The sequence below is a fragment of the Chelonoidis abingdonii genome, chromosome 4 (genome assembly GCF_003597395.2).
Source record: "Chelonoidis abingdonii isolate Lonesome George chromosome 4, CheloAbing_2.0, whole genome shotgun sequence".
Classification (NCBI taxonomy): domain Eukaryota; kingdom Metazoa; phylum Chordata; order Testudines; family Testudinidae; genus Chelonoidis; species Chelonoidis abingdonii.
The window spans coordinates 147,937,862-147,959,672 of record NC_133772.1 but is presented as its reverse complement, the minus strand read 5'-3'; the positions used below and the strand labels follow the sequence as shown (position 1 = coordinate 147,959,672).

The following is a 21,811-nucleotide window of genomic DNA, read 5'->3' as shown; positions in this document are numbered from 1 at the left end:
TGTGCAAACAACATTTAAATGATCAAAACAGGGCTTAGTGGGGCTAAAGTGATGTATAGTCTTTATGTTCACTCTCTGCACAGGGGTGAATTTCCTCCTGTATTCATTTCTGTTCTTTCCATGCAGTTACATTAATAAAGCTTAATTGCTTTAAGTTTTTAAAATGACATTCATTCATTATTCATATGCATTTTCAAAACTTGGGCCGTACATTACAATAGAGAAGTTGCCAGGCCTCTCATTAGAAATCTTAAAATAACTACCCATTTTGAAGGCTTGTCATATTTTAAAGAAAATGAAGAGCCTGATCCTGAGAAGTGCTGAGCTCCCACATCTTCTCTGGGGTGCCCATTTTACATTTCCCTGCAGGGCTATTTAACATCTGGAATAAGCATAGGGTCCGACCCCAGTGAGAGGTGGGGATGCTCAACAGCTCCCTTTTAAAAGATTCAAAGCAAGTTTTTTTTAAAATCCATTCCTCATCACAGAGTTGCATCGTTTGAAAATTACAGCAATGAGCATCAGAAGCACAAATGTACGTGAGGCTGTGCCAGCAGTAGTGCTTTCTGGGGTGATGGAGACTTTACTGTAGAAAAGTGCCTGAAGTACCCTGAAGCTTTGAGAGTGGGTGGGCAAGAGAAGCGTGGGGAGGTTGATGGACACAGGCCCCATTTGATCATCTAGACCCCTATATAATATTTGGATGCAGTGAAACAAACTGTACTGTCCCAAGTTAGGAGCAAAGCATAGATAACTGCTTTGCTGCCGATCAGAGAGGCAGTTCATTTCTTGATAAGAACCCCTGTGTCTACTGCAGATAATTTTCTGTCTTTCGGTCTGTTTCAGTACAGCACCTAGCACAGTGAGATCCTGATCCATGACTAGGGAGCCCAGGCACGACCGCAAGACAAATAATAAATAGTGGTAATAATCCTAAAAAAGGCCCAGCTCTGTTATCAATCTTAGAGTCGGCTGACCCCGAGGCAAATCTACTTGCTGTTTTAAAAAGGAAATGTTTGTACCACTAGGTGGCAGGAGGTGCCAGTGTACCTTTAGCCACAATGGGTCACATGTTTTTGAAGTCTAATGAAGAAATGTTAGTAACACAGCAGACTGGCTGAGGAAATCCATCCATGCTGCTCCTTGCTTACCTTATATCTTGTCACTCCCACAAACTGATGAGGAGAATGAAGGACCTTCTTTTTTTTTTTTTTTTTTTTTTTTACTTTATTCCCTGAATTCCTTTCATCTAGAAAAATAAAATGCCATGGGCTTCCTTTAATTGGATGATTTTTAACCATGTTGAAACTGGGCCTGAGTGGATGGATGTTTGCTTTTTGAAGTCCACCTTTCCAACTGGTATTTTTAATGCTGTTCACAGATTTTATAATCACACATCTTTACATGAGGGGTGATTTCTGGTTAGCCTAATGAAGTTATCTTTCTGTACGTTTTTTAAGCCATCCTATCGAATGGCATACAGGATTATACCCCTGTAATAGTATCCTGTACAGTATGCTAACAGATCCTATAGCGATCTGGGCTTCTCACAGGGAACCATATGTATTAGTTCCTTAGTGTCAGTCATCACTAAAGAATATTCTTATTTCTGTATTTATTTCTATCATGTCCACGTCATCAAATACCACAGTGACGAGCACAGTATAAATACTTTCCTAGCCTGAGTGAGAGAGATTATAAGGATTTAGACAGGAATTTAAAACAAGGGAGTTTGTTTTCCCTGGAATGTATTAATCACATATATTTGCACAATACACAACCTCTTTTCTTGGGGGCTGAGGAACCGTTATTTCTTTGAGGATGGTTGATTTTAAATTCTTTGTCCCAACACCCGTGAAAGTGATTGGAGTGATCAGATTCCCATGCAAATGGTGTCAAATGGCACCCAAGTTAACGCCTCAAGGTTTTGCTCCTACTGTCCTCATCCCTTTCTCCTAGTCAGCACAGGATACTTTCAGAGTACTCTCTCGTCCTGGGATGCTGTTTCAGGCCCTGTGCTTGTTAGTGGGACAGCAAATCCAGTCATCCTGTGGCTTTATTTTCCATGTCCTTATGCTGCCAATTGCTGAAGCAAGGAGCCTTGAATGTGTCATTCAAAAAACAGTGAAACCTGAGTTCTTGGCATTGGGACGTGCTTTTCTGTAATGAACACCTTCTCAAATGATAGCCTACAAACAGGGATACTCTTGAAGTCAAGAGAATCCAGGAATTCCAGAGAACTAATCACTGAATTGTACCATTTTGCAAAGCCAGAAGGTGTTGTAAGGTGTACACACATCTGTCCCTTTAAAAGAGGCTAGCTGATGTCATGCCGTGAAAATGACTGAACAGACTGGGAGAGTTACTCATTTGCCTCTAATGCCTCCCATGGTATTCAGCTTGTTTTGTCTAGAATGAACATGACCATTATGTCACAAATCTCCCAGACGTTTAACAGATGGGCCTGTCCTCAGCTGCTGTGACGTTTAAAAATTTAATATAGGAAGAGATCAGGCTAAACTTGAGCCTGTGCATATGTTACATAAGGGATCTAGCTGTGATTACTTTTTAAGGGGACACCTTCAGTTTTGTTTTCTCCAGGATTACATAACATATGGAGTGAACACTGAGGCAGCTTTGTAATCTAGCAGCTACCTGGAAATCAGAGGTTGGGCACACTAAAGCAGTGACAGTCACTGGGGCAGAGCCCTAAGTAGCAGAGATGTGGAACTCCAGAATGCCACAGTTCGCTCTCCCTCACCCAGAGGGAAAAATGTCATGACACAGGCCATGGAGGGTGCTAGTGGGAAAGTAAATCAGAAAGAGAAGGGACATATTGGAGGTTCTGCCTGAAAAGGGTTTGTAGGAGCCACTTTAGAGTATTAGGTCTAAAGCTACAGCTATCGTGGTGACTTGGATCCACTCCTGGTGTTGTAAACATCCATCCTTTTCTCTCTAGTGTCTTGAAATAATTGGTAGATTTGAGTAATTTACAGATTCCTAAAGTGCAGATGTACTTGTTGGATCCTTTCTTCTTGCTGACTGGATCTTTAACTCCTCTATGGCAGCAGCGGGCAGTGAGTCTGCTACCCAAGAGGCAGCTATGTTAGAAGACTGCCAGGTGTGGGTGTTCACTGGGCAGGGCAGATGAGGGGAGGGGAAAGGAAAATAGGTAGAAGAGCATTTGCCTTCTGTGGCATGGCCTGAAAATGGTCAGTGATGAGGGCTTTAGCATGTGACAGAGGCTGATTACCTGGGTCGAGCAGGGTGATCAGAAATGTATAAGGGGTGAGCAGACAGTATGGGTGGAGGGAGGGAGACAGTAGCTGGAGGCTTAGAAAATCTCCTAGCTCACATCTGCCTAAAATGAATGGGGCACCTGTAACAGAAGCTATCATGGCACTACAGCACATTGTAAATACAGATACTTACATGCTGAAATTCCCTCCAGAGGATCTGCCTCTTGGACCCCAGCCTGGGTTTTTGGCTGGGATTTGAGCTCCATTGTTGCAGGGCAGGAATTGGATTGGCTTTCTACCTGGCTGGCATCAGAGCCTGGTTCTCAGGGGACAACTCTTCATGCTCATCCTCCAGTGAGTGTTGCTGGTTGTCCTTGTGGGGGATGGAGAAGAGTGGTCAGAAGATTCCACAACCTTTCTGGGTTGAGTGGTTATGTATTTATGCAAAATCCTGTCCAGTTCTTCAGAAAATGGGTAGGTTACAAGTCCCTTGCCAAATTGTTTCTGGTAATCCTTGATTTGAATATAGATCCTGTTGAGCTGCTTGCTCATTATCTGGCTCTGCTTGACAGCAACATTGTGTCTAACTCAATTTGCAGAAAATGTAGTCCATTTTGGAAGAGGATTCCAGAATTTGTGATAAATGCAGAGTTTGTATGCTGTGATGGATTGCACTGGGTGTATGCAAGCATTTTCGAACTGGATTAATTTGACTTAATCCGGTTTAAACCCCTTGTGTAGACAAGCCCTCTTCCACAACAGTTGGCTTTGGCTGAGAGTAATGTTTCTAGCACTGCATGTTCTGAGAGGCTCAGTAATGCTGGGCATTCCTTTGGGTCATAAGTAGAGGCCAGAAAGGGAAGCATCCTTAGGGACCAGCTACAAAGCCCTTTGAAGTCAGACTGTAGCTGAGGTACTCAAGAGTAGGGTGGGTAGGTTACTGCCTTCCTTCCAGGTGTGGAATAGTATTTTCTGAGGCCGTCAAAAAAGTACTAGATAAATTCATGAAGGATAGGTCCATCAATGGCTATTAGCCAGGATGGGCAGGGATGCTGTCCCTAGCTTCTGTTCGCGAGAAGCTGAGAACGGGCGACGGGGGATGGATCACTTGATGATTACCTGTTCTGTTCATTCCCTCTGGAGCTCCTGGCATTGGCCACTGTTGGAAAACAGAATACTGGGCTAGATGGACCTTTGGTCTGACCCAGTATGGTTGTTCTTATGTTAATCACTAACACTAGAGTGTAGATTAGTTTACAGGATACTCCATGAGTGTCGAAAGCAATGCAATTCCTGTTGGCAGAGCGAATTTCCTCCAATCCATGGACTATTACAGGAAAAATCAATCTGATCCTGCATGTCCTGATTTAAATTGGTGACATGTAAAATATGATCCTCTCCATACAGAAATTAATATGGTGTTAGCTGCATCCATGCTTTAAATACCACTGCTATTAGCTGGGTTGACTTTCCTGACTTGTGTGGACAGGGAATTTTTGATAGGAGAATGATGTGAAAGCCATTATATAGGCCCCCATCTACAATGGTTTGTTACACGTTTTAGCATTTAGTCAAACACAAACTATTATGTTTCATCCAGGGGTAACTGGATGATATTTGGTCTGTATCATGCAGGAGGTCAGACTAGATCAGGAGTTCTCAAACTTCATTGCTCCGCAATCCTCTTGTGACAACAAAAATTCATACACAACCCCAGGAGGGTGGAGTGAAGCTTGAGCCCACCTGACCCCCACACTCCAGGTGGGGGGGGAGCCAAAACAAAACCCCAAGCCCCCACTGTCCCTTTGGAGGGGAGATCAAAGCCGGGCGGTGAGGCTCGGGCTTTGGCCCCAGGCCCCAACAAGTCTAAGCCTGCTCTGGCAACCCCATTCAGACAGGGTCGCAACCCACTTTGAGATCCTGACGCGCAGTTCGAAAACCACTGGACTACATGATCGAACAGTCCCTTCTGCCCTTGAAATCTGTGAATCTGTGGCATAGAAGGGATTGAAACTGAACCAATTTATTAACAGCCTGTGTGGCCAGGGGCCAGCTCGTGGTGAAATTAGTGCTATTGTAACTTGGCTGAGAACCAGCCAGCTGAGACTCAGCCTCACTGAGGCAGGGGTAATGCTTTTTTGGCTGAGGGGGCAACCTGTGCTGCTTTCTAGGTGATGTTTAAGATGTCGGCACAGACCTGACCAATCAAGCCCTAAGGTCAGCACTTTCAAAATGACTGTTGGGTGTCTTCATTCTTGGATCCCCCACTGGAAAGATCTTGAGCCAAGTTTCCAGAGGTGTTGAGTGCCGACAACTCCATCTGAAGCCAATGGGAGCTGCAGGCACTCTACATCTCTGAAAATTGATCCAGAGTTGTCTCCAGTCACGTGCCCACAAACTGAGGCACCCAAATTCAGTGGCTGCCTTTGAAAATGTGGCTGCATGCGGTGTGGTCTCAGTTATCCTTGGAGAGCCCTCTCTCCTTGTGCGATCCTATGGCAGCTGTGGTAGCTGAGATGCATACACTCACAGGTCCCTGGCTTGAATGGGAGCGGTTGGTGGCTCGACATATTCAATCAATTGTCCTTGATTCTTAAATTTATTCCCCTTCTAGAGCCAAAAGGACCTGACTCTTTGACCTGCCAGACATGCTGCCAGAGCTACATAACTTCCCACACTCCTCACAAGGGGACATATGTAGCAGGGGAAGAATATTTTGTTTATAGTGGGTGGAAGTATTTACTTTATGGAGAAGGACTCAGAGGATTTTTTTTTGTATGTGCTTTTATTGTTTAACTCCATGTTTAGACCCCTAGATTTTGAGGTTCGTTCTTTTTAATGAAATAGAAATGAATAAATAACAGCAATAAAAATTATCCCTTTATGTGCATTCTGGGTAGAATTTTGTGATCATGTAATGAGTTCACCATGGAACCTTCATGTCATTTAAGATGTACTTGGACTGACAGGAGTGGGATGAGCAACATATAGTTTGAAGGAGGTACATGTCACAGGGTGAGTGGCCCTTTAAGAGGAGTTGGGCCCAACCTCACCTGTGACTGATCAGCTTCCTCCTCGCTGAGATTGATCAAGTGATTATAAAAGCCAGCAAGTGGTTCCCTTGAAAAGGAATGCTGCAGGAGGGGGGTGGTTTCCTGTTGCTGGCCTCAGGAGGAGGGGGAGGGAGAAGCAGAGGAAAAGGCTTTTCAGCCTGCTTTGGTCAAGAGAATAGCTTTGGTAACTTTTGTATTGAAGAACAAAACAATGGCCCAAAGGAAAGACCTAAACAGACTTTTGGGCATGGTGTTAGCCCTTCCTGGACTGGGGCGACTGGCCAGGAGCCCTCTGGTACCTCAAAGGGTCCAGTGTTCCAGAGAGATGAATGAGATTGACTTGAAACTTCATAAAATTGCTGCAGCAGACAAGGTTTCCAGTACACGGAAGGGGTTAAGAAAATACACAAACACTGTGATTTGTCTGGGTGCATTTTCATGCACTGGGGAAGTGTTAACTGATTCTCAGAGGTGCTCCCATTGACTTTAACTGGAGTTGTTGATGCTCAGCACTTCTGAAAAATCAGGCTTAGTTTTATATATACACACACATCCTTCCTCAGAGAGATGCTGAGAAATGTTATAGGAAGCTGGAAAGAATCAGTTTGTCTGTGCCTCAAGGGAGCTTCCTTACGTAATGTTCAGTTGTTTTAGGAGTGCGGTGAATGGACGTTTGTCTTGTGTCTGCTATCAGCCGGGTAAAATAACAAAACACTGTCAAATGATGACTCAGCAGTTCCGGTAGCTGGGACTGTGACGTCAATAATTCATTGTTGTAAGAGTGGGCCCAGAGTGAGAAACTGATGTGTGTTTCTCAGAAATGTACTCACTAAATATAAGACAAGCAAACCTCTAGATTAAATTCTTCTAGTGACAGGAAGTCTGTGCCCTCTCAAAGGACAGCCGCTATGCATGATTTTGCTTGCTTTGGAGAAATAAATGCAACATTACTCTGTCATTTCTGAAATGTGTTGGTTATTCATTGTGCCTTCATTAGCGCAATAAAGATAACAAAAACATAAAAAAAAAAAATATCCTAGCAGTTCACTGCCTTTAGGTTTACAGCAGCTTGGCTACAGCAGTTCACTGCCTTTAGGTTTACACAGGTTTGTGCTGTACCAGTACCTCAAAGGCTATATAATACTATTTGTGATATGCTGCAATTTGATTTCTCCTACTCATAAATTGATGCTGATAGCAGCATGAACTTAGGGACTGATTGAAGGCTTAAGCATGCAAATAAAATGTCCAGTGAAATTGCAACAAAAGCAGTTTGCAATTAACTGTTAATTGCTGAATTTTCATAGTCCTTGTCAGTGCCCACAAGATTTCCAAATGGCTAGCTAAACCATGTGCCACTGGCTATCATCAATTTGACTGTATTTAAGAGCCATAGCTAATGTAGATGAACAATTCCTATGACAAAGTTTGGAGTGGACATAATGGCTTATCTCCACTAATTATTCTGACTTGAAAGCAAAGGCCTTGACGGTCAGTATAGCTCCACTGCAGTCAGCTGGGAATCTGACTCAAAAATTAAATCTGCTCCAGAACACTTTTCAAAGAAAGATTGTTTTAGTGACTTCTCTCTTCATTTCCCCCCTCCACTGCTGCTGCTAATCCCTTCTTACTCTGGACTACTGCCCAGTACTATCCATTCTATCAGTTTATCCTCCGTAATTGTGTAAACCTCTTACTTTAGAGTGTCAGAGGTCATTAGCCTTCAGGACTGGTTTAGTGGGTGCAGTGGAGGGGGGGGGATCAGCCACATTGACTCAAATAACATATTTTGGGGGGGGGGAAATTGTGAAATTTGTCAAATAAATCGTTTGGCCTGTTCCTGTTCTAGCACATCTGGACTCTGCTATAGTTAGAGCACTGCAATGCTGGTGAAGTTTGACTTGTGTTTTTTTATCAGCATTGTATTTGGAAAACTGTGGTTGATTTCCAAGCTTCCAGCCAAGACTTAAAGGGAGTCGGGTTGTGTGAGGTTGCAGAACCATGCAAAAAGAAATAAATAAATCAGGAGTTTTGAGGAGCCCTGAGGCAAACTAACTGCCCCTGAGGTAGCATTATAATAATACTTTTACCAGCTGTCCAACCCATACACTTATTTACTACTTATTTATTTATGAACTAATAAAATTCCGTTATTGAACCAAGACAGACCTGACCCTGCATGCAGGCAGCTTTTATGCATTGGTTTCCACTGCAAAGAGTAAATTGCTGAGTACTATTGTAAAGCACTTTCAACTAGGGAACAGACGGTGAAAATGTCCCTTGCTCTCTAGTGGCATCTTTTAACTTTGATTTGTTTCAGATTGGGCCCTAAATCTGCCTGCCAATGAATCACATGCAGCAGCCGTATATATGGAGATTAAATGCTTACACAGTGTGGAATTCCACATTCAAGTGGAATCTCTGAACATGCTGGATAACCATATATCAGAGTTCAGTCTCCTGCAAATGCTCCCTTATATGGATACTACAAACTTTAAAGTCTTTGGACAAAAAGAATAAAATTACTTGTAGTTAAATTTTGTTAAATGAGTAATTAAGGATCTAATCCTGCAAAGGCATCCACATGAGTCAGTAGGTATAAGAGTCTCCCTGCATGGATCTGTTTGCAGGACTGAGGCGTTTGTCAACTTCAGGGTGAGATTCTATGCTCTGCAGCCTAAAGAGAGAGGGGTCTAATGTGGCTTTAAACCACCTTTGTACCCTTTCAATCTGGGGCCTCTCTGAGGGCAGGAGAGGCCTCAGTGTAACTTATACAGCTCTGGAGGCCTATCTAAGTAGGGCAGCCTCCTTGGGGCTGCTCTGTGGGCCCTATCATGTCTCAGAATCTCTACAGCATGCTCTGAGCATCCCTGCTCTGACATACTCCTGGTATGCCCCCTACACAAGGGATTGTGAGGGCACTTTCCCCGAGCCTGCCTTACTGCTCTTTCAGTCCATTTCTGCATCAGGGGAATTGTCTCCTGTCCGGAACTGGGATTTTTAGGGCCTATTTATGCTACTCCAGCCCTTTGACTCAACATAAAGGGACCCAAGCATAGGTGAGGGTTTCATGCCAGAAGTCTTTATCATTGAGCTACAGACAGATAGATTGCCTAAGGCAAGTCTCTGGAATGATGCTGATCTCACACAGCTTGTAACCATTTTGTGTGTGGACACAAACTGTGTTACAGCTGTGTTATGTTATAGCTAGAGTCGGTCAGGAATTCTCCAACATTTTTTTTGACAGAAAATGTCTGTTTTGCAAAACTGAAATGGTAATTGGAAAAATTACAGTTCTGTTGGAATAATTTGGGAAAATTGAAATCAGATTTCCTCAGCCGGAAGGAATCTTGTTAATTTCATTTTCTGCATGAAAGTTTTGTCCTGTTTGAGGATGATTTTTTTTCCCTCCAAGAACGTGAAATTTTTCACAAGAAAGGATCTCCGTTTTCCAGCCTGCTCTAGCTGTAACAGTTTTTGAAGAGTGTTTCAGACATGGTTATAGATATGTGCCAGGCTTTGGAGAGCAAGTGCATCTCATTTGCTGTTCCATGCTGTGCAACTATAACTTATTTTCACAAGCAGATTCCACACACTTTGGTGCCCCAGACAGTCCTAGGAATCAGTGCCCATATTCCTGCCTGAATCAGCTCACTCACAAAAGAGCTGGTGTCCCAGCCACTAATCTCAAGGGGTATGACTACAGAGCCTGGTTTAACAGACTTGGGCTAGTCGGGCTTATGCTAGCACCCTAAAAATAGTTGTGTGGGCAGCACTTGGATATTTGGCTGGGCTGTGGCTCGACTTCTGAAACCCAAGAGGGTAGGAGGGGGTAGGTTTCAGAGCCCAAACTCGATCCAGAGCTGCATCTTCAAAGCACGGTCTGCACACCTATTTTGAAAATGCTGGCGCGAGCCCTGCTAACCCAAGCCTGTCAGCCTCGGCTGTATGGCTCACTCTAATGGGCTGTGTAGACATAGTCATAGAGTATCAGGGTTGGAAGAGATCTCAGGAGGTCATCTAGTCCAACCCCCTGCTCAAAGCAGGATCCTCCTCAACTAAATCATCCCAGCCGGGGCCTTAAAAACCTCTGTGGAAGGAGATTCCACCACCTACCTAGGTAACCCATTCCAGTGCTTCACCACCCTCTGTAGTGAAAAAGTTTTTCCTAATATCCAACCTAAACCTCCCCACTACAATTTGAGACCATTACTCCTTGTTCTGTCATCTGGTACCACTGAGAACAATCTAGATCCATCCTCTTTGGAACCCCCTTTCAGGTAGTTGAAAGCAGCTATCAAATCCCCCCTCACTCTTCTCTTCTGCAGACTAAACAATCCCAGTTCCCTCAGCCTCTCCTCGTAAGTCATGTGCTCCGGCCCCCTAATCATTTTTGTTGCCCTCCGCAGGACTCTTTCCAATTTTTCCACATACCCTTAACCCTAATCGTAATCCTGCATGATGCTCAGTACCTACACAGAGGCCCCCTGGAAATCTACCCAGAGCAGCTTGCAGAATCAGGGCCTAACTGGAAGGAATTCTCTTCAAAGCCTCACAGTGCCTTTCCAAACAAAAAGGAGGAGGTGCATTTGAGTTACATGAGGCCCTCTCCTTAGGGACAGAGCATGTAGCTCCCTCAGTACTCTTGACTAGAGCTGGGGAATTTTGTGTGTGTGCATGAATATTTTTTTCTCCCAGAAATGCAGATTCAGGTCGACCAAAACTATTCACAAACTTGGGTTGAATTCAGTGAATCGTTTTGGCTGGAAAACAGATTGGGGGAGGGAAAAATGCAGAAAAATTTAATTTGTGGTGCTATCCAAAACATTTTGGTTTGATCTGAAACTATTTTTTTTTCAGGTTTTTTTGGTTTTGTCAAGAAAAACTTTTTAAAAAATTGTTTGTCTGATCTCAAATTATTTTTGTTTTTTTGCTTTGACCACCACCGTTATTTGCCCAGCGCTGTTCCTAACTCCTGTGAGCTTAGCAAGCAGGATGAGAAATAAACTGAATTATCCTGCAGAGGAATCTACAGCACTCATGTCTGGACACCGGCGAGCTGCAAAACAAACCCGTCTGACCCAGATCACTTTATTTCACTGAGTTGTTTCTTTAATTTACAGTAACAGTTGGCACTGTGGCTTTATTGATTGTTGATTCCAATCCAAAATGGTGCAACAGGATTTCCTGTTGTGGCTGCTGTTGCTGTGAAGCCTCTAACGTCACTGTTTCCTATTGACACACATTCTTAATTTCTTCTTATTGCCAGTGTTAGACAAAGATAACAGATCAGGGAAATCTTCTGAGACACAGCATGTAAAACACTGAGGAGGATTTCAGCAGTCTCTCTCGGTCAAAAGCACAGTCCAATCCTCAGCCCATCCTAACTCCCATTTGTACCTATCCAGCAACTCACAGTGGACTGAAAGCTGTCTTAAACTAGCAGATGAAGACTTTTCCCTCCCCCTCTGCCCCACCTCCATAGAGGGGACATTCCCAAGTGAAGAGTGGGCAGTCGTGGCCTGCGGAGTAGCTCCTTGGGAGCCTTTATTCACCAGTATGAGTTAGAGCTGCACTGAGACTGCTCTAACTTGTGCCGAGAGCCCAAGGTCAGGAGAGGCAGAACAGTGATATAAAGCTCTCTATCCCTGCTCATCCTCTAGGCGTGCCAAGCATTGCTGTGGAGTGCCAGATAATCTACCCCAAACTTTATTATTAAAGCCATTTTCTATGTAAACCCCCGCCGCCCCCCTTCCTGGTTCATGGACGTTTCATAATATGCTGGTCCCTAATTTTAAATCCTGTGAATCCCTGTTCTTAATAAAATGTCATTGTTTCAGAATGTTTATTTTTCTCCTCAGGATACTTTTGGAGAGATTATTTAGTTGGTCTTTGCAGTGTAGCAGGTTGATGATATTCACAAGTGGGGCCAATAGAAAGTCTTATATAATTCCTCATCCCCCAAGCATACTCTTTACTACTGATCTTTGTAATATATGCTACCATGCATGTAAGAAGTCAATGCACAAATGCTGGATAGTGAACACATTACAATACCTGCCCCATCTCTTCTACTTAGGCCCACAGGACTGAAAAGTGTTAGTAAACTGGGCAATTAGCAACCCTGAGGGAAAGAATTAATTTGGGTAGGCAGAAGTTATGCTGAAGGCTAAATGGGAGAGTCTCAATAGTGAAACAATCCTGATTATAGTCTGTGCATGTGAGCATATGCAGAGGTAAGTCTCTAGCTGCTACGGTTGCGAAGAAAACCTTCAGACTGTGACCCGAGTGTAATGCATGTAGTGATGTTTGCCTGAGTTTGCGGAGAGCCTGAAACAATAGCTGTGAACTGCCCCATTCGTTTCAATATCTGATAATTCAGATGCCAATGATGATATTTTAAATATTGCTGTTTCAGTGCACCTGTAAGCATGTGAAAAAGGAGGGAAGTATTAGACTATGAAAATCTGCAGCAACGTATCCCAGAGTGTGAGGTATGCCCCACAAAGAGATCAAGACGCACTAGATGGGGTGGGGAAGCAGAGCATGTATGAATTAAGATAGGAGGGGATTGCATGGTTTCAATTTCCTGAAGTTCAGCTTTACAAAAAACAACAATGGCAAACACTGCACTATTGCAATCGCTATGTTCCTAAATAAACATACCCAAAAAATATGGTGCTGGTGAATTAAATAACTTCATGTAGGCAATGTGGCAGGAAGGAGTTTTAAGGAGGAATTTGAATGAAGAGGTGGGTGATAGCCTAGTGAACTGACCTAATTTCTATAAGATTTCACCACAGTATATGTTCCTTATTCTTGCTCAATGTCCTTTTAAGGTCCTGTCTACATTGAGGTTCTGTTGCAGAATAAATTAGGATGTGATTTTTGACGTGTAACAGCTATGCCTCATTAACTTCTTGTGCGTGCACGCTTATTCCATATTGAGTACCTTTTATGCAGTATAGCTTAATCCAGTGGATCAAGGAAGCGTCAGTTTACGAATGTTAAGGCTAGGTTCTTTTCAGGTCAACTTTTACCTTGACAGTATTTCTCAAATTGGGAGAGTTGGTTATTCTTATTTGATCGGCAGTTTATTACTTCACCCAGAACGAGGTACATATGGATTAAGGTAAACCACACAAAGGCAGTCGTAAGGAATAAGATTGTCCTCATGGGGAACTAGTGTGCAATACCTATTCCAGGCTATTTCTCCATATAGACGAGTCCTAATATCAGACCAGAGGGAAACAGGAAAGGATCATTGTTGTTTGTATGGATTTCAAACAGCAGTTAAGGCTCTTGTGGTGTGATTGTTTTCCCCACATTAGTTTCAAATGATGGCTGAGTATTTTCAGACTCCTGGGTCTGGGGGCACATCTATCTTAATTTTGCTCCTTCTGGAGAGAGCTGAAAGTTTCCATCAACTCTAGCAGCAGATTAACAAAGGCCCATGATGGTGATGAGAGGAATGCTGTTATCGCCAGTCACAAGCCATTTGGCTTCCCTCTTATGTCTTCAGCACCAGCTGTAAAATGAAAGGATTCCTGGTTTGCTTTTCTTCTGCTGCATGCATCTCAAGATGTTAATGCCAGTGGTCGTTTCAAGCTGGCCAGATGCTAGAGACTGGAGAGAACAAAACACCCAGAATTTAGAGATGAGATTAAAACCTCGGGTCATCGATTAGTAATGCTCAATCATAGGAGGGGGATTTGGAGAAGGGCAGGTCAAAAAGCATCATAAAGAAATCAAACTTTCTCAAGTTAATCCTCTACCTTCCAGACAGGACTTTTCTGTGGTTCAGAATGAAAACTTTAGTGATGAAACAATTAGAAGAACAAAACATAATGATGTTTAAACATGGAGGCAAATTTTCAGCTAGGCTCAAACAAGTCTTTGATTTATTTTCAGATGCAATTTTTCTGCATTCACTGGACTGCATTTTCTCCTCCCTGTGCTCCCCAAAACAGGGCATACACCAATCTTGCACATGCAACATTTTCATTTTTGTGTCCAGGTTGCTTAATTAAAGACACAGCTGCATGAACTGCATATACAACAGCTTTCTCCACATTTATGGACCTCTGCAAAAATATAGGAGCTCACAGAACAGCATCAGTTCAGTGAATCTCTGCTCATTTACTGCAAGGAACTATGTATTGCACTTTCACACAGCAAAATCTTTACTGTATACTCAGTCTTCATCAGCTCCTACATCCACAGAGGTCTGTAGATTAATCAACAATATTATGAAAGGCTGACATTTCAAGATTTTAAAGACCATTTCCATGATCCTAGCATGTAAAGCAATAATAATTATCTGAAGCAGATTCTAGGGATTCTGTAGATGTGATATCATTATTGTTATAACCTTTACTTTAAAATGGTAAAGGTATGCCCTGTAAGCAATCTGAGCAAACATGGCACACAAATCTACTGTATTTAGGTCTTGAGTTTGACAGTCAACACCTATTTCCTGAATAAAGGAGAAATTGAAGTCCTAGAATTGAAAATATTACAATATGTACATCTGTGTTACTTTTACTGCATCATGTGTACACGTAACTGTGTGTCAAATCCCTATGGAATATAGTAGGGGTAAAATTAGTAGGTGATATATAGAAATTTGAATACGATTCTACTTTAAGAGGCCACAACATCTAATAAAGATTGAGATACTATCTATAGATAGAGCCATCCAGATAAATCCACAGAAGGGGTGTAATTCTCTATTAAATCAGATGGGGGTGGTTAATAAAAACCTATAGAAAGGTTATAATTATCTATTAAATTCTCTAGGAGTCTTTTCGTAAGCTTGCATCTGCTTATCTGTACACACCAAATGGGCATATTTGGTTATTGAGATATTTGGGAGGGTTTTTTTGACAGATCTTCTAGTTTTTGACTTAACCTCCCTGGAAAGATCACATTTTTCTGCATCTCTTGGTGTTTTTTCTGGTATTGTTTTGGGGAGAATAGTTTTGATTTGAATTCATTTCTGCATGGGACAGGATATGTTTGTTAATGTTCTTTGTCCATGTTATGTTTTTGTGTCTGTGAAGGATCGCCTGTTCTTTGTCATGGAGTTCGTGAATGGTGGGGACTTGATGTTCCATATTCAAAAGTCCCGTCGGTTTGATGAAGCTCGAGCCCGCTTCTATGCTGCAGAAATTATTTCGGCCCTCATGTTTCTCCATGAGAAAGGCATCATTTATCGGTGAGCTCTGGATTTCATTTACCCTCCTCGTCTAAGCTGCCCTTTTTGCACATGGGTGAATAATCCCTCGCTAACCACTGAGAATAAGTTAACAAATGTAATGACAATCACTCTGTTTCCTTGCTACTTATTGTCAAAGGTGCTCACAGCCTGTAGGAGGCAGGGAAACTACCTGATACAATATTTACTATGGGGGGCGGGGGAGGAGAACCATCATTGCAAGACCAGTTATATGTCTAGGAACAGATATAAAAATAGCACCCTTACATGTCCAAGATATGGGGCCAAATGCTGAATTGGTGTAAACTAGTATTGCTCCACAGACTTCACTGAAGCAATGCTGATTACCACCAGTTCAGCATCTGGCCCACAGACATTTGCACTTGTCAAGGCGCCTGTATTAATGGGGAATTGGATAGCTGCTGAGTGTTAGCTGCTGAAAAACAGAAGCCTCCTCTCAATAGGAATCGGCCTAACCTGCCGCTGCTCAGTACAAATCAAGGTCACAACAAAGAGGGAGTAGATTAGGTGACAGCGTTCTGTGTTATCTAGGGCATAAATTCAATGGGCTGTATCCCCTGCCAGTGAGTGATTTGTCATTTATAGCTCTCTCCGCATGGCCTGAATCCACCCTGGGCTGTTGTTCCTCTGCATTCCTCCTCAATGCCCATTTATGCTACAGACAGAACAATGAGTCCAACATAGACGTCTAACATGATTCAGCACGTTCACATGCATTTTTTTGTTCCTAACACAAGTATCAGACATCATCTTTATTTACCTGTCCACAGCCACCACTTTGCACAATTGTATTGCATCAGTGAGGTCTAGGAAAATCTGAGCTTTGTTCCCACATTGCTTCCGATGCTCCTGTCAGGCTAGAGGATTCTGGGTGTTTTTCAAGATACCATTTCCCACTCCATGGCTACATAGCATTCCAATCCCAGAATCCATCAGAGTCTGCAGGGCCAGTTTGCCTATTGACTGTCCCTTGCGTAATGCCCCAACGTTTCCGAACTGCCAATCTGATTACCCTGTGATCATCAGGCCAGAGTGGATCACTGGTTCTGGATCATGGAGGTTGCTCTGGCAAAGATCACGATGCCAGAAATTTTTAAGAATTCAAGCATGTATGCAAGGGAGCAGAATATATGAGACACTTCATAGAACTGGATGGAACACTAGTGCAGTGAGCATATAAGATACCAGGAGGACATGATTAAAGAGTACTGTCTATTAAACTTGGTGCAATGCACTTCAGAATGTCCTCCCATTCAGAGGGTAGGAGGACTGGCTAATTAGATTACACAGATTCTTTCAGGGGTTCCCAATAGCAAATATGTCATGTTTCATATCCAAGTATGGCCTGATAATCCTGCCACAGCCCCACTCTCTAACCAGGCTTTTACATGGTATGCCAGTACTGTTAGGAACTATGTGGGGGTGTGGACATGCTCTATGCCAATTCAACCACATTACGTTACAGTCTGGTTACAAACTTGTGGCTAGATCTTGCAACAGGATCCGCATGGGTAGACTCCTGAGCCCACGCAGAACAGCCCCATTAGAGACAGTGGCCATTGGTATCATTTTGTACTATAGGTTGGGCCAAACACCATTTGATCATTGGCTCCTAAGGTTTAGCACATCTGAGTCTGTTCCCCAGTTGTTTCTCATACTACCAATGTTGAAAAATCGTTTTCAAAACCAATTTAACTTGGTGCTCAACAATCATCTGTTCTTCTTCGAGTGCTTGTTCATGTCAATTCCAATCAGGTATGTGCATGACAACTGGAAGATTTATCCCCTAGCAGCATCCATAGGGTCAGCCTGAGTGCCCCCTGGAGTTGTGCCTTCATGGCACCCAATATAGGGCCCTGCCAACCCGTCACCCTCTCAGTTCCTTATAACTGCCGGTGACAACTAGCTGAAACAAACTATTGCTCTTGCTTTGCAAGCATGTTTGGGCAGTGTCCACTCTTTGTGGTTATATGTTGCTGCAGAAGTGAGACACATTTCTTCGATAATGATAGTAAAATCAACTGAGATTTAGTTCTCAAGTCAGCACCTGCTATTTATAGCTTCTTTCTGAAGAATGTTGATAAGTATATTGCAGTTCCATATCGCATCATATAAGACGGAAAAATTAGAATGAAATTCAGCCACAGAATTAAGGACATGCTTTTTCAGATGCCAAATCATAGTTCTTTGCTCCCCAGACTATACTAGTGTTGCAGATTTTGAGCAGATTTTGTGTCAGTTTGTGCTATATATTACTAGGCAAAAGTATCATCACAGTTAAGGTTGTTGCATGTAGAATCCTCTTTTATAGTGCAGCAGTTGTGCACTCTTCTTTTAAAAAATCTACATCCAAAGGAAAACACGATCAGCTTGGACAAGGATATATGAGTTTGCTCGCAACTCTGTGTAAAGCGTGTATGTAATATTCTTCTTTAGGTAGCTTATTCTTAGGGCTTGTCTACACTGGCAGTTTACAGTGCTGCAACTTTGTCACTCAGGGGTGTGAAAAAACCCCACCCTGAGCGCAGGAAGTTTCAGCGCTGGAAAGTGCCAGTGTAGACGGTGCACCAGTGCTGGGAGCTACATCCCTTGTGGAGGTGGGTTTTTTTCAGAGCTCCTAACTACACAAGCCACATTAAAATGCTGCAGTGACAATGCTTTAGCATTGCCAGTGTAGACTAGCCCTTAATTTGCATTTTCCAGCTCACTCGTTCTCGGAGGGGAATAAAGCACACTTCAATGTTGTGCATACTTTAAAAAAAAGAAAACATGATATCAGTATTATATTGGAGCTACAGAATGCTGTACTACAGTTATACGCGCTGCCATATATACTAGCCTTAACAAATAACAGAAGGGATTGGAATGAGTTAGTTAGTATTAGTGTCAGCTACTATTAGTAGTAGTCCATAAGTTTCCTTTCAGGGGTTCGCCATCCAACACTCCCCTGGTACTAGGGTATGCCCTGGTCCCCAGGATTCAAGCTCTGCAAGGACTGTGGAAAACGTATGCCTAAGAGCGACCTGCATTCTTCCTGCCTGACGTGTCTCAAGGAGAGCCACCAGAAGGAGAGGTGCAGAATTTTCAAAGGGTTCTGCAGTAGGGCCTTAGAAGACTGGGTGCAAAGGCTCAAGATCCTTCTAATGTAGGCAGCACTCTGGCCACAATCCAACCCAGGATCAGCAGAACCCATGCCCAGCACCTCCTCGTTGTTGCGCAGTCTCTGGCACCGACAGTGCGTGAGCCAATACCGAGGAAGGACCCCAAGGAGTCACGGCACTGCCACAGCTCTGCCCATAGACAATCTTCTGTGAGGCCCCAGGAAAAGAAAAGGCCAGAGAGGGGTCACTGTCCACCATCCAAACCCAAGGAGCCTGCAGCAGGGAGACCCGATTTGGGCCATGTCAGCTCAACTCCTCCGCCTTTTAGGGTCTCGTCGACTCCTGCCCCCCCAGGGTCCAGTTGAGTCCGAACCCTTACCACTCTCCAGACCAACATGGCGGGCAGCTCCAGCTCCCCTCAAGGCCAGAGGCATTCGAGGCGGCTCAGGACCGTATGTGCCTCACAGCACCGTCCTCCCCACAGAGGAGAGACAAGTTGCCGCTGACCACCCAGCCCCCGATCCTATCAAGGTGCAAGTCGGCGATGATGACGCACCAATCCTCATCTCCAACGCGCCTCTCCCGGATGTAGTGAACTCAATCTTCCATCAGTAGAGTCTTCCCCAGATAAACCCGTTCGCCACCCAATGCAACAGAAAGTGTCAGAAGTTCTGCTCCTTCCTGAATCACAGCCCGGGCTCCATCATGGGCACGTTCCTCCTCCCATTGGGAGGCCGTCTCCTATACATGTTCCCACCTGTCCCTCTCGTTCACAAGGTGCTCCTCAACATTCGGAGAGAACAAGCTTTGGTGATATTGATTGCTCCAGCCTAGCCCTGCCAGCACGGGTACATATCATTCCTGGAAATGTCCGTGAAAGCCCCAGTCACCTTGCCGTTCTTCCCAAAATTAATAACTCAGGATCACGTCTGTCTCCAACATCCAAACCTTGAGTTGCTCCACCTCACGGTATGGAAGCTCCATGGCTGAACCCAGTGGAGTTTTCTTGCTCTGCTCAAGTCAGACAAGTTCTCCTGGACAGCAGGAAACCCTCCACAAGAGCTACTACAAGGAGGTACCTTGCCAAGTGGAAGAGATTTTCAATCTGGTTGGCGCAGCACCATTCATCTCTGACGCTCGCCTCGGTGCCACTAATACTGGACTCCTTCTCCACCTCAAGCAGCAGGGACTGTCGATGTCATCAATAAGGGTTCACTTGGCTGACATCTCTGCCTTCCATTCAGGCGTGGAGGGATACTCAGTCTTTGCCAACCCATTGGTCAGCCATTTCCCTAAAGGTCTCGAGAGGCTATACCTGCAGGTCCAACAGCCTGTTCTGGATTGGGACCTCAATTTGGTCCTATCCAGACTTATGGGGCCACCATCTGAGCCCGTGGCAACGTGCTCCCTGCTCTGTGTCTCAGATAAGGTGGTGTTCCTGGTGGCGATAACCTCAGCTGGGAGAGTGTCTGAGCTCAGAGCCCTAACATCAGAGCCCCCTTACACTGTATTCCATAAGGACAAGGTTCAGCTTAGGCCTCGCCCAGCTTTTCTCCCGAAGGTTGTGTCACAGTTTCACCTCAACCAGGACATCATCTTCCCTGTATTCTACCCAAAGCCACACTCTAGCGGCAGGGAGCAAAGACTTCACTCATCAGATGTCCGCAGAGCACTAGCCTTCTATATTGAGAGAACGAAACCGTTCCAAAAGTCCGTCCAGTTGTTCGTGGCAGTGGCGGACAGAATTAAAGGCCTTCCTGTCTCCTCTGAACGTATCTCGTCATGGATCACGTCCTGCATTCGTGAGTCCTACAACTTGGCAAGGTGCCTGCTCATTCAGCCTCTGTGCACTCCACCAGGGCTCAGGCCTCTTCAACCGCATTCCTGGTGCAGGTCCCCACCCAGGAAATCTGCAGAGAAGCAACCTGGTCCTCCATACACACTTTCACCATGCACTACGCAATCACCCAGCAGGCCAGAGACAATGCAGCCTTCAGACGAGCAGTGCTCCAATCAGTGGACGACTTCGACCGCACATCCTGAACTTGGGCTTGTGAGTCACTAGATTGGAATTGACATAAACAAGCACTCGAAGAAGAAAAAATGGTTACTCGCCTCATAACTGTTGTTCTTCGAGATGTGTTGTTCATGTCCATTCCAATACCCACCCTCCTACGCCTCTGTTGGAGTAGCCGGCAAGAACTGAAGGGGTGGAGGTTCCTCAAGGCCCTATATTAGGCGCCATGAAGGTGTGAGTCCAGGGGGCGCCCAGGCTGACCCTATAGATGCTGCTAGGGGGAAGATCTTCCGGCTATTGTGCACGTGGCACGCACGCACACACCTGATTGGAATGGGCATGAACAATACATCTTTAAGAACAGTTACGAGAAGGTGAGTAACCATTTTTTGTCGGGCAAGACAAAACAATAAGTTAGAGAAAGGGTGATAGAGCTCTTTCTCTTTGCAGATGGAGCTCCCAGAATATGTGGAGAGGCAGATACAGAGCAGAGTTTACTGTATTTTTTTAAAAAGTACAAAATGATCTGCTACATGAGCATGTAAAATGGAAAAGAAAAAAGGATATCTTTTTAATATTTCCCAACTCCAATATAGCACAGGCTTTACCTGTGGTATTTACAGCGCATATTGCTCTTCTAAAGTCCTGTGACCTACATGTAAAAGCAAGCCCACTCATCCCATGGCTAGTTTTCATTCTAATTTTTCCCTTGTGTAAAATACCAGCCCCAAAGGGGAGGCCCTGACAGATAATTACACAACCAACATTGTTTTAAAATAGTGACCTCCAATAGTCATTGTCAATCAGTCCCTGACAGAACCTTGTCTGCACAGAATCTAATACCTCACCCTCTCTGTGGTTTTAATGTTTTCTCCTGCTGCCTGTACCTTGGACGAGAGGAGTCAATCTGTTTATATCTAGGAGCTTCCCACATGTCACTATAGTTCATGATAGAAAACCAAACCTCAGTATTAGAGATGTCCAAAGGCTGATCCAGCAATTAAACTGATTTAGACGTCAGTGTTAGAAAATATAAATGTGTATGTGGCACACAGATCCCAGCAGGATGGGTGCCTTATAAATGCATGGTAGATTATCTTTGTTTAGATAAGGATGGCAGCCAAAAAGAACAGTGTGCTTTTGTGTATGATGTCAGATTTATT

At 44.0% G+C, this 21,811-nt stretch overlaps 1 protein-coding gene across 1 annotated transcript in view; it reads left to right on the top strand.

Moving 5' to 3' along the window:
* The window catches only part of PRKCH (protein kinase C eta), a 159,150-nt gene that overhangs the window by 86,728 nt on the left and 50,611 nt on the right, over window positions 1–21,811 (top strand). Inside the window, exon 10 of the mRNA XM_032789194.2 lies at window positions 15,355–15,509. Coding sequence (XP_032645085.1) covers window positions 15,355–15,509 — 155 coding nt within the window. The remainder of the gene's footprint in view (window positions 1–15,354; window positions 15,510–21,811) is intronic.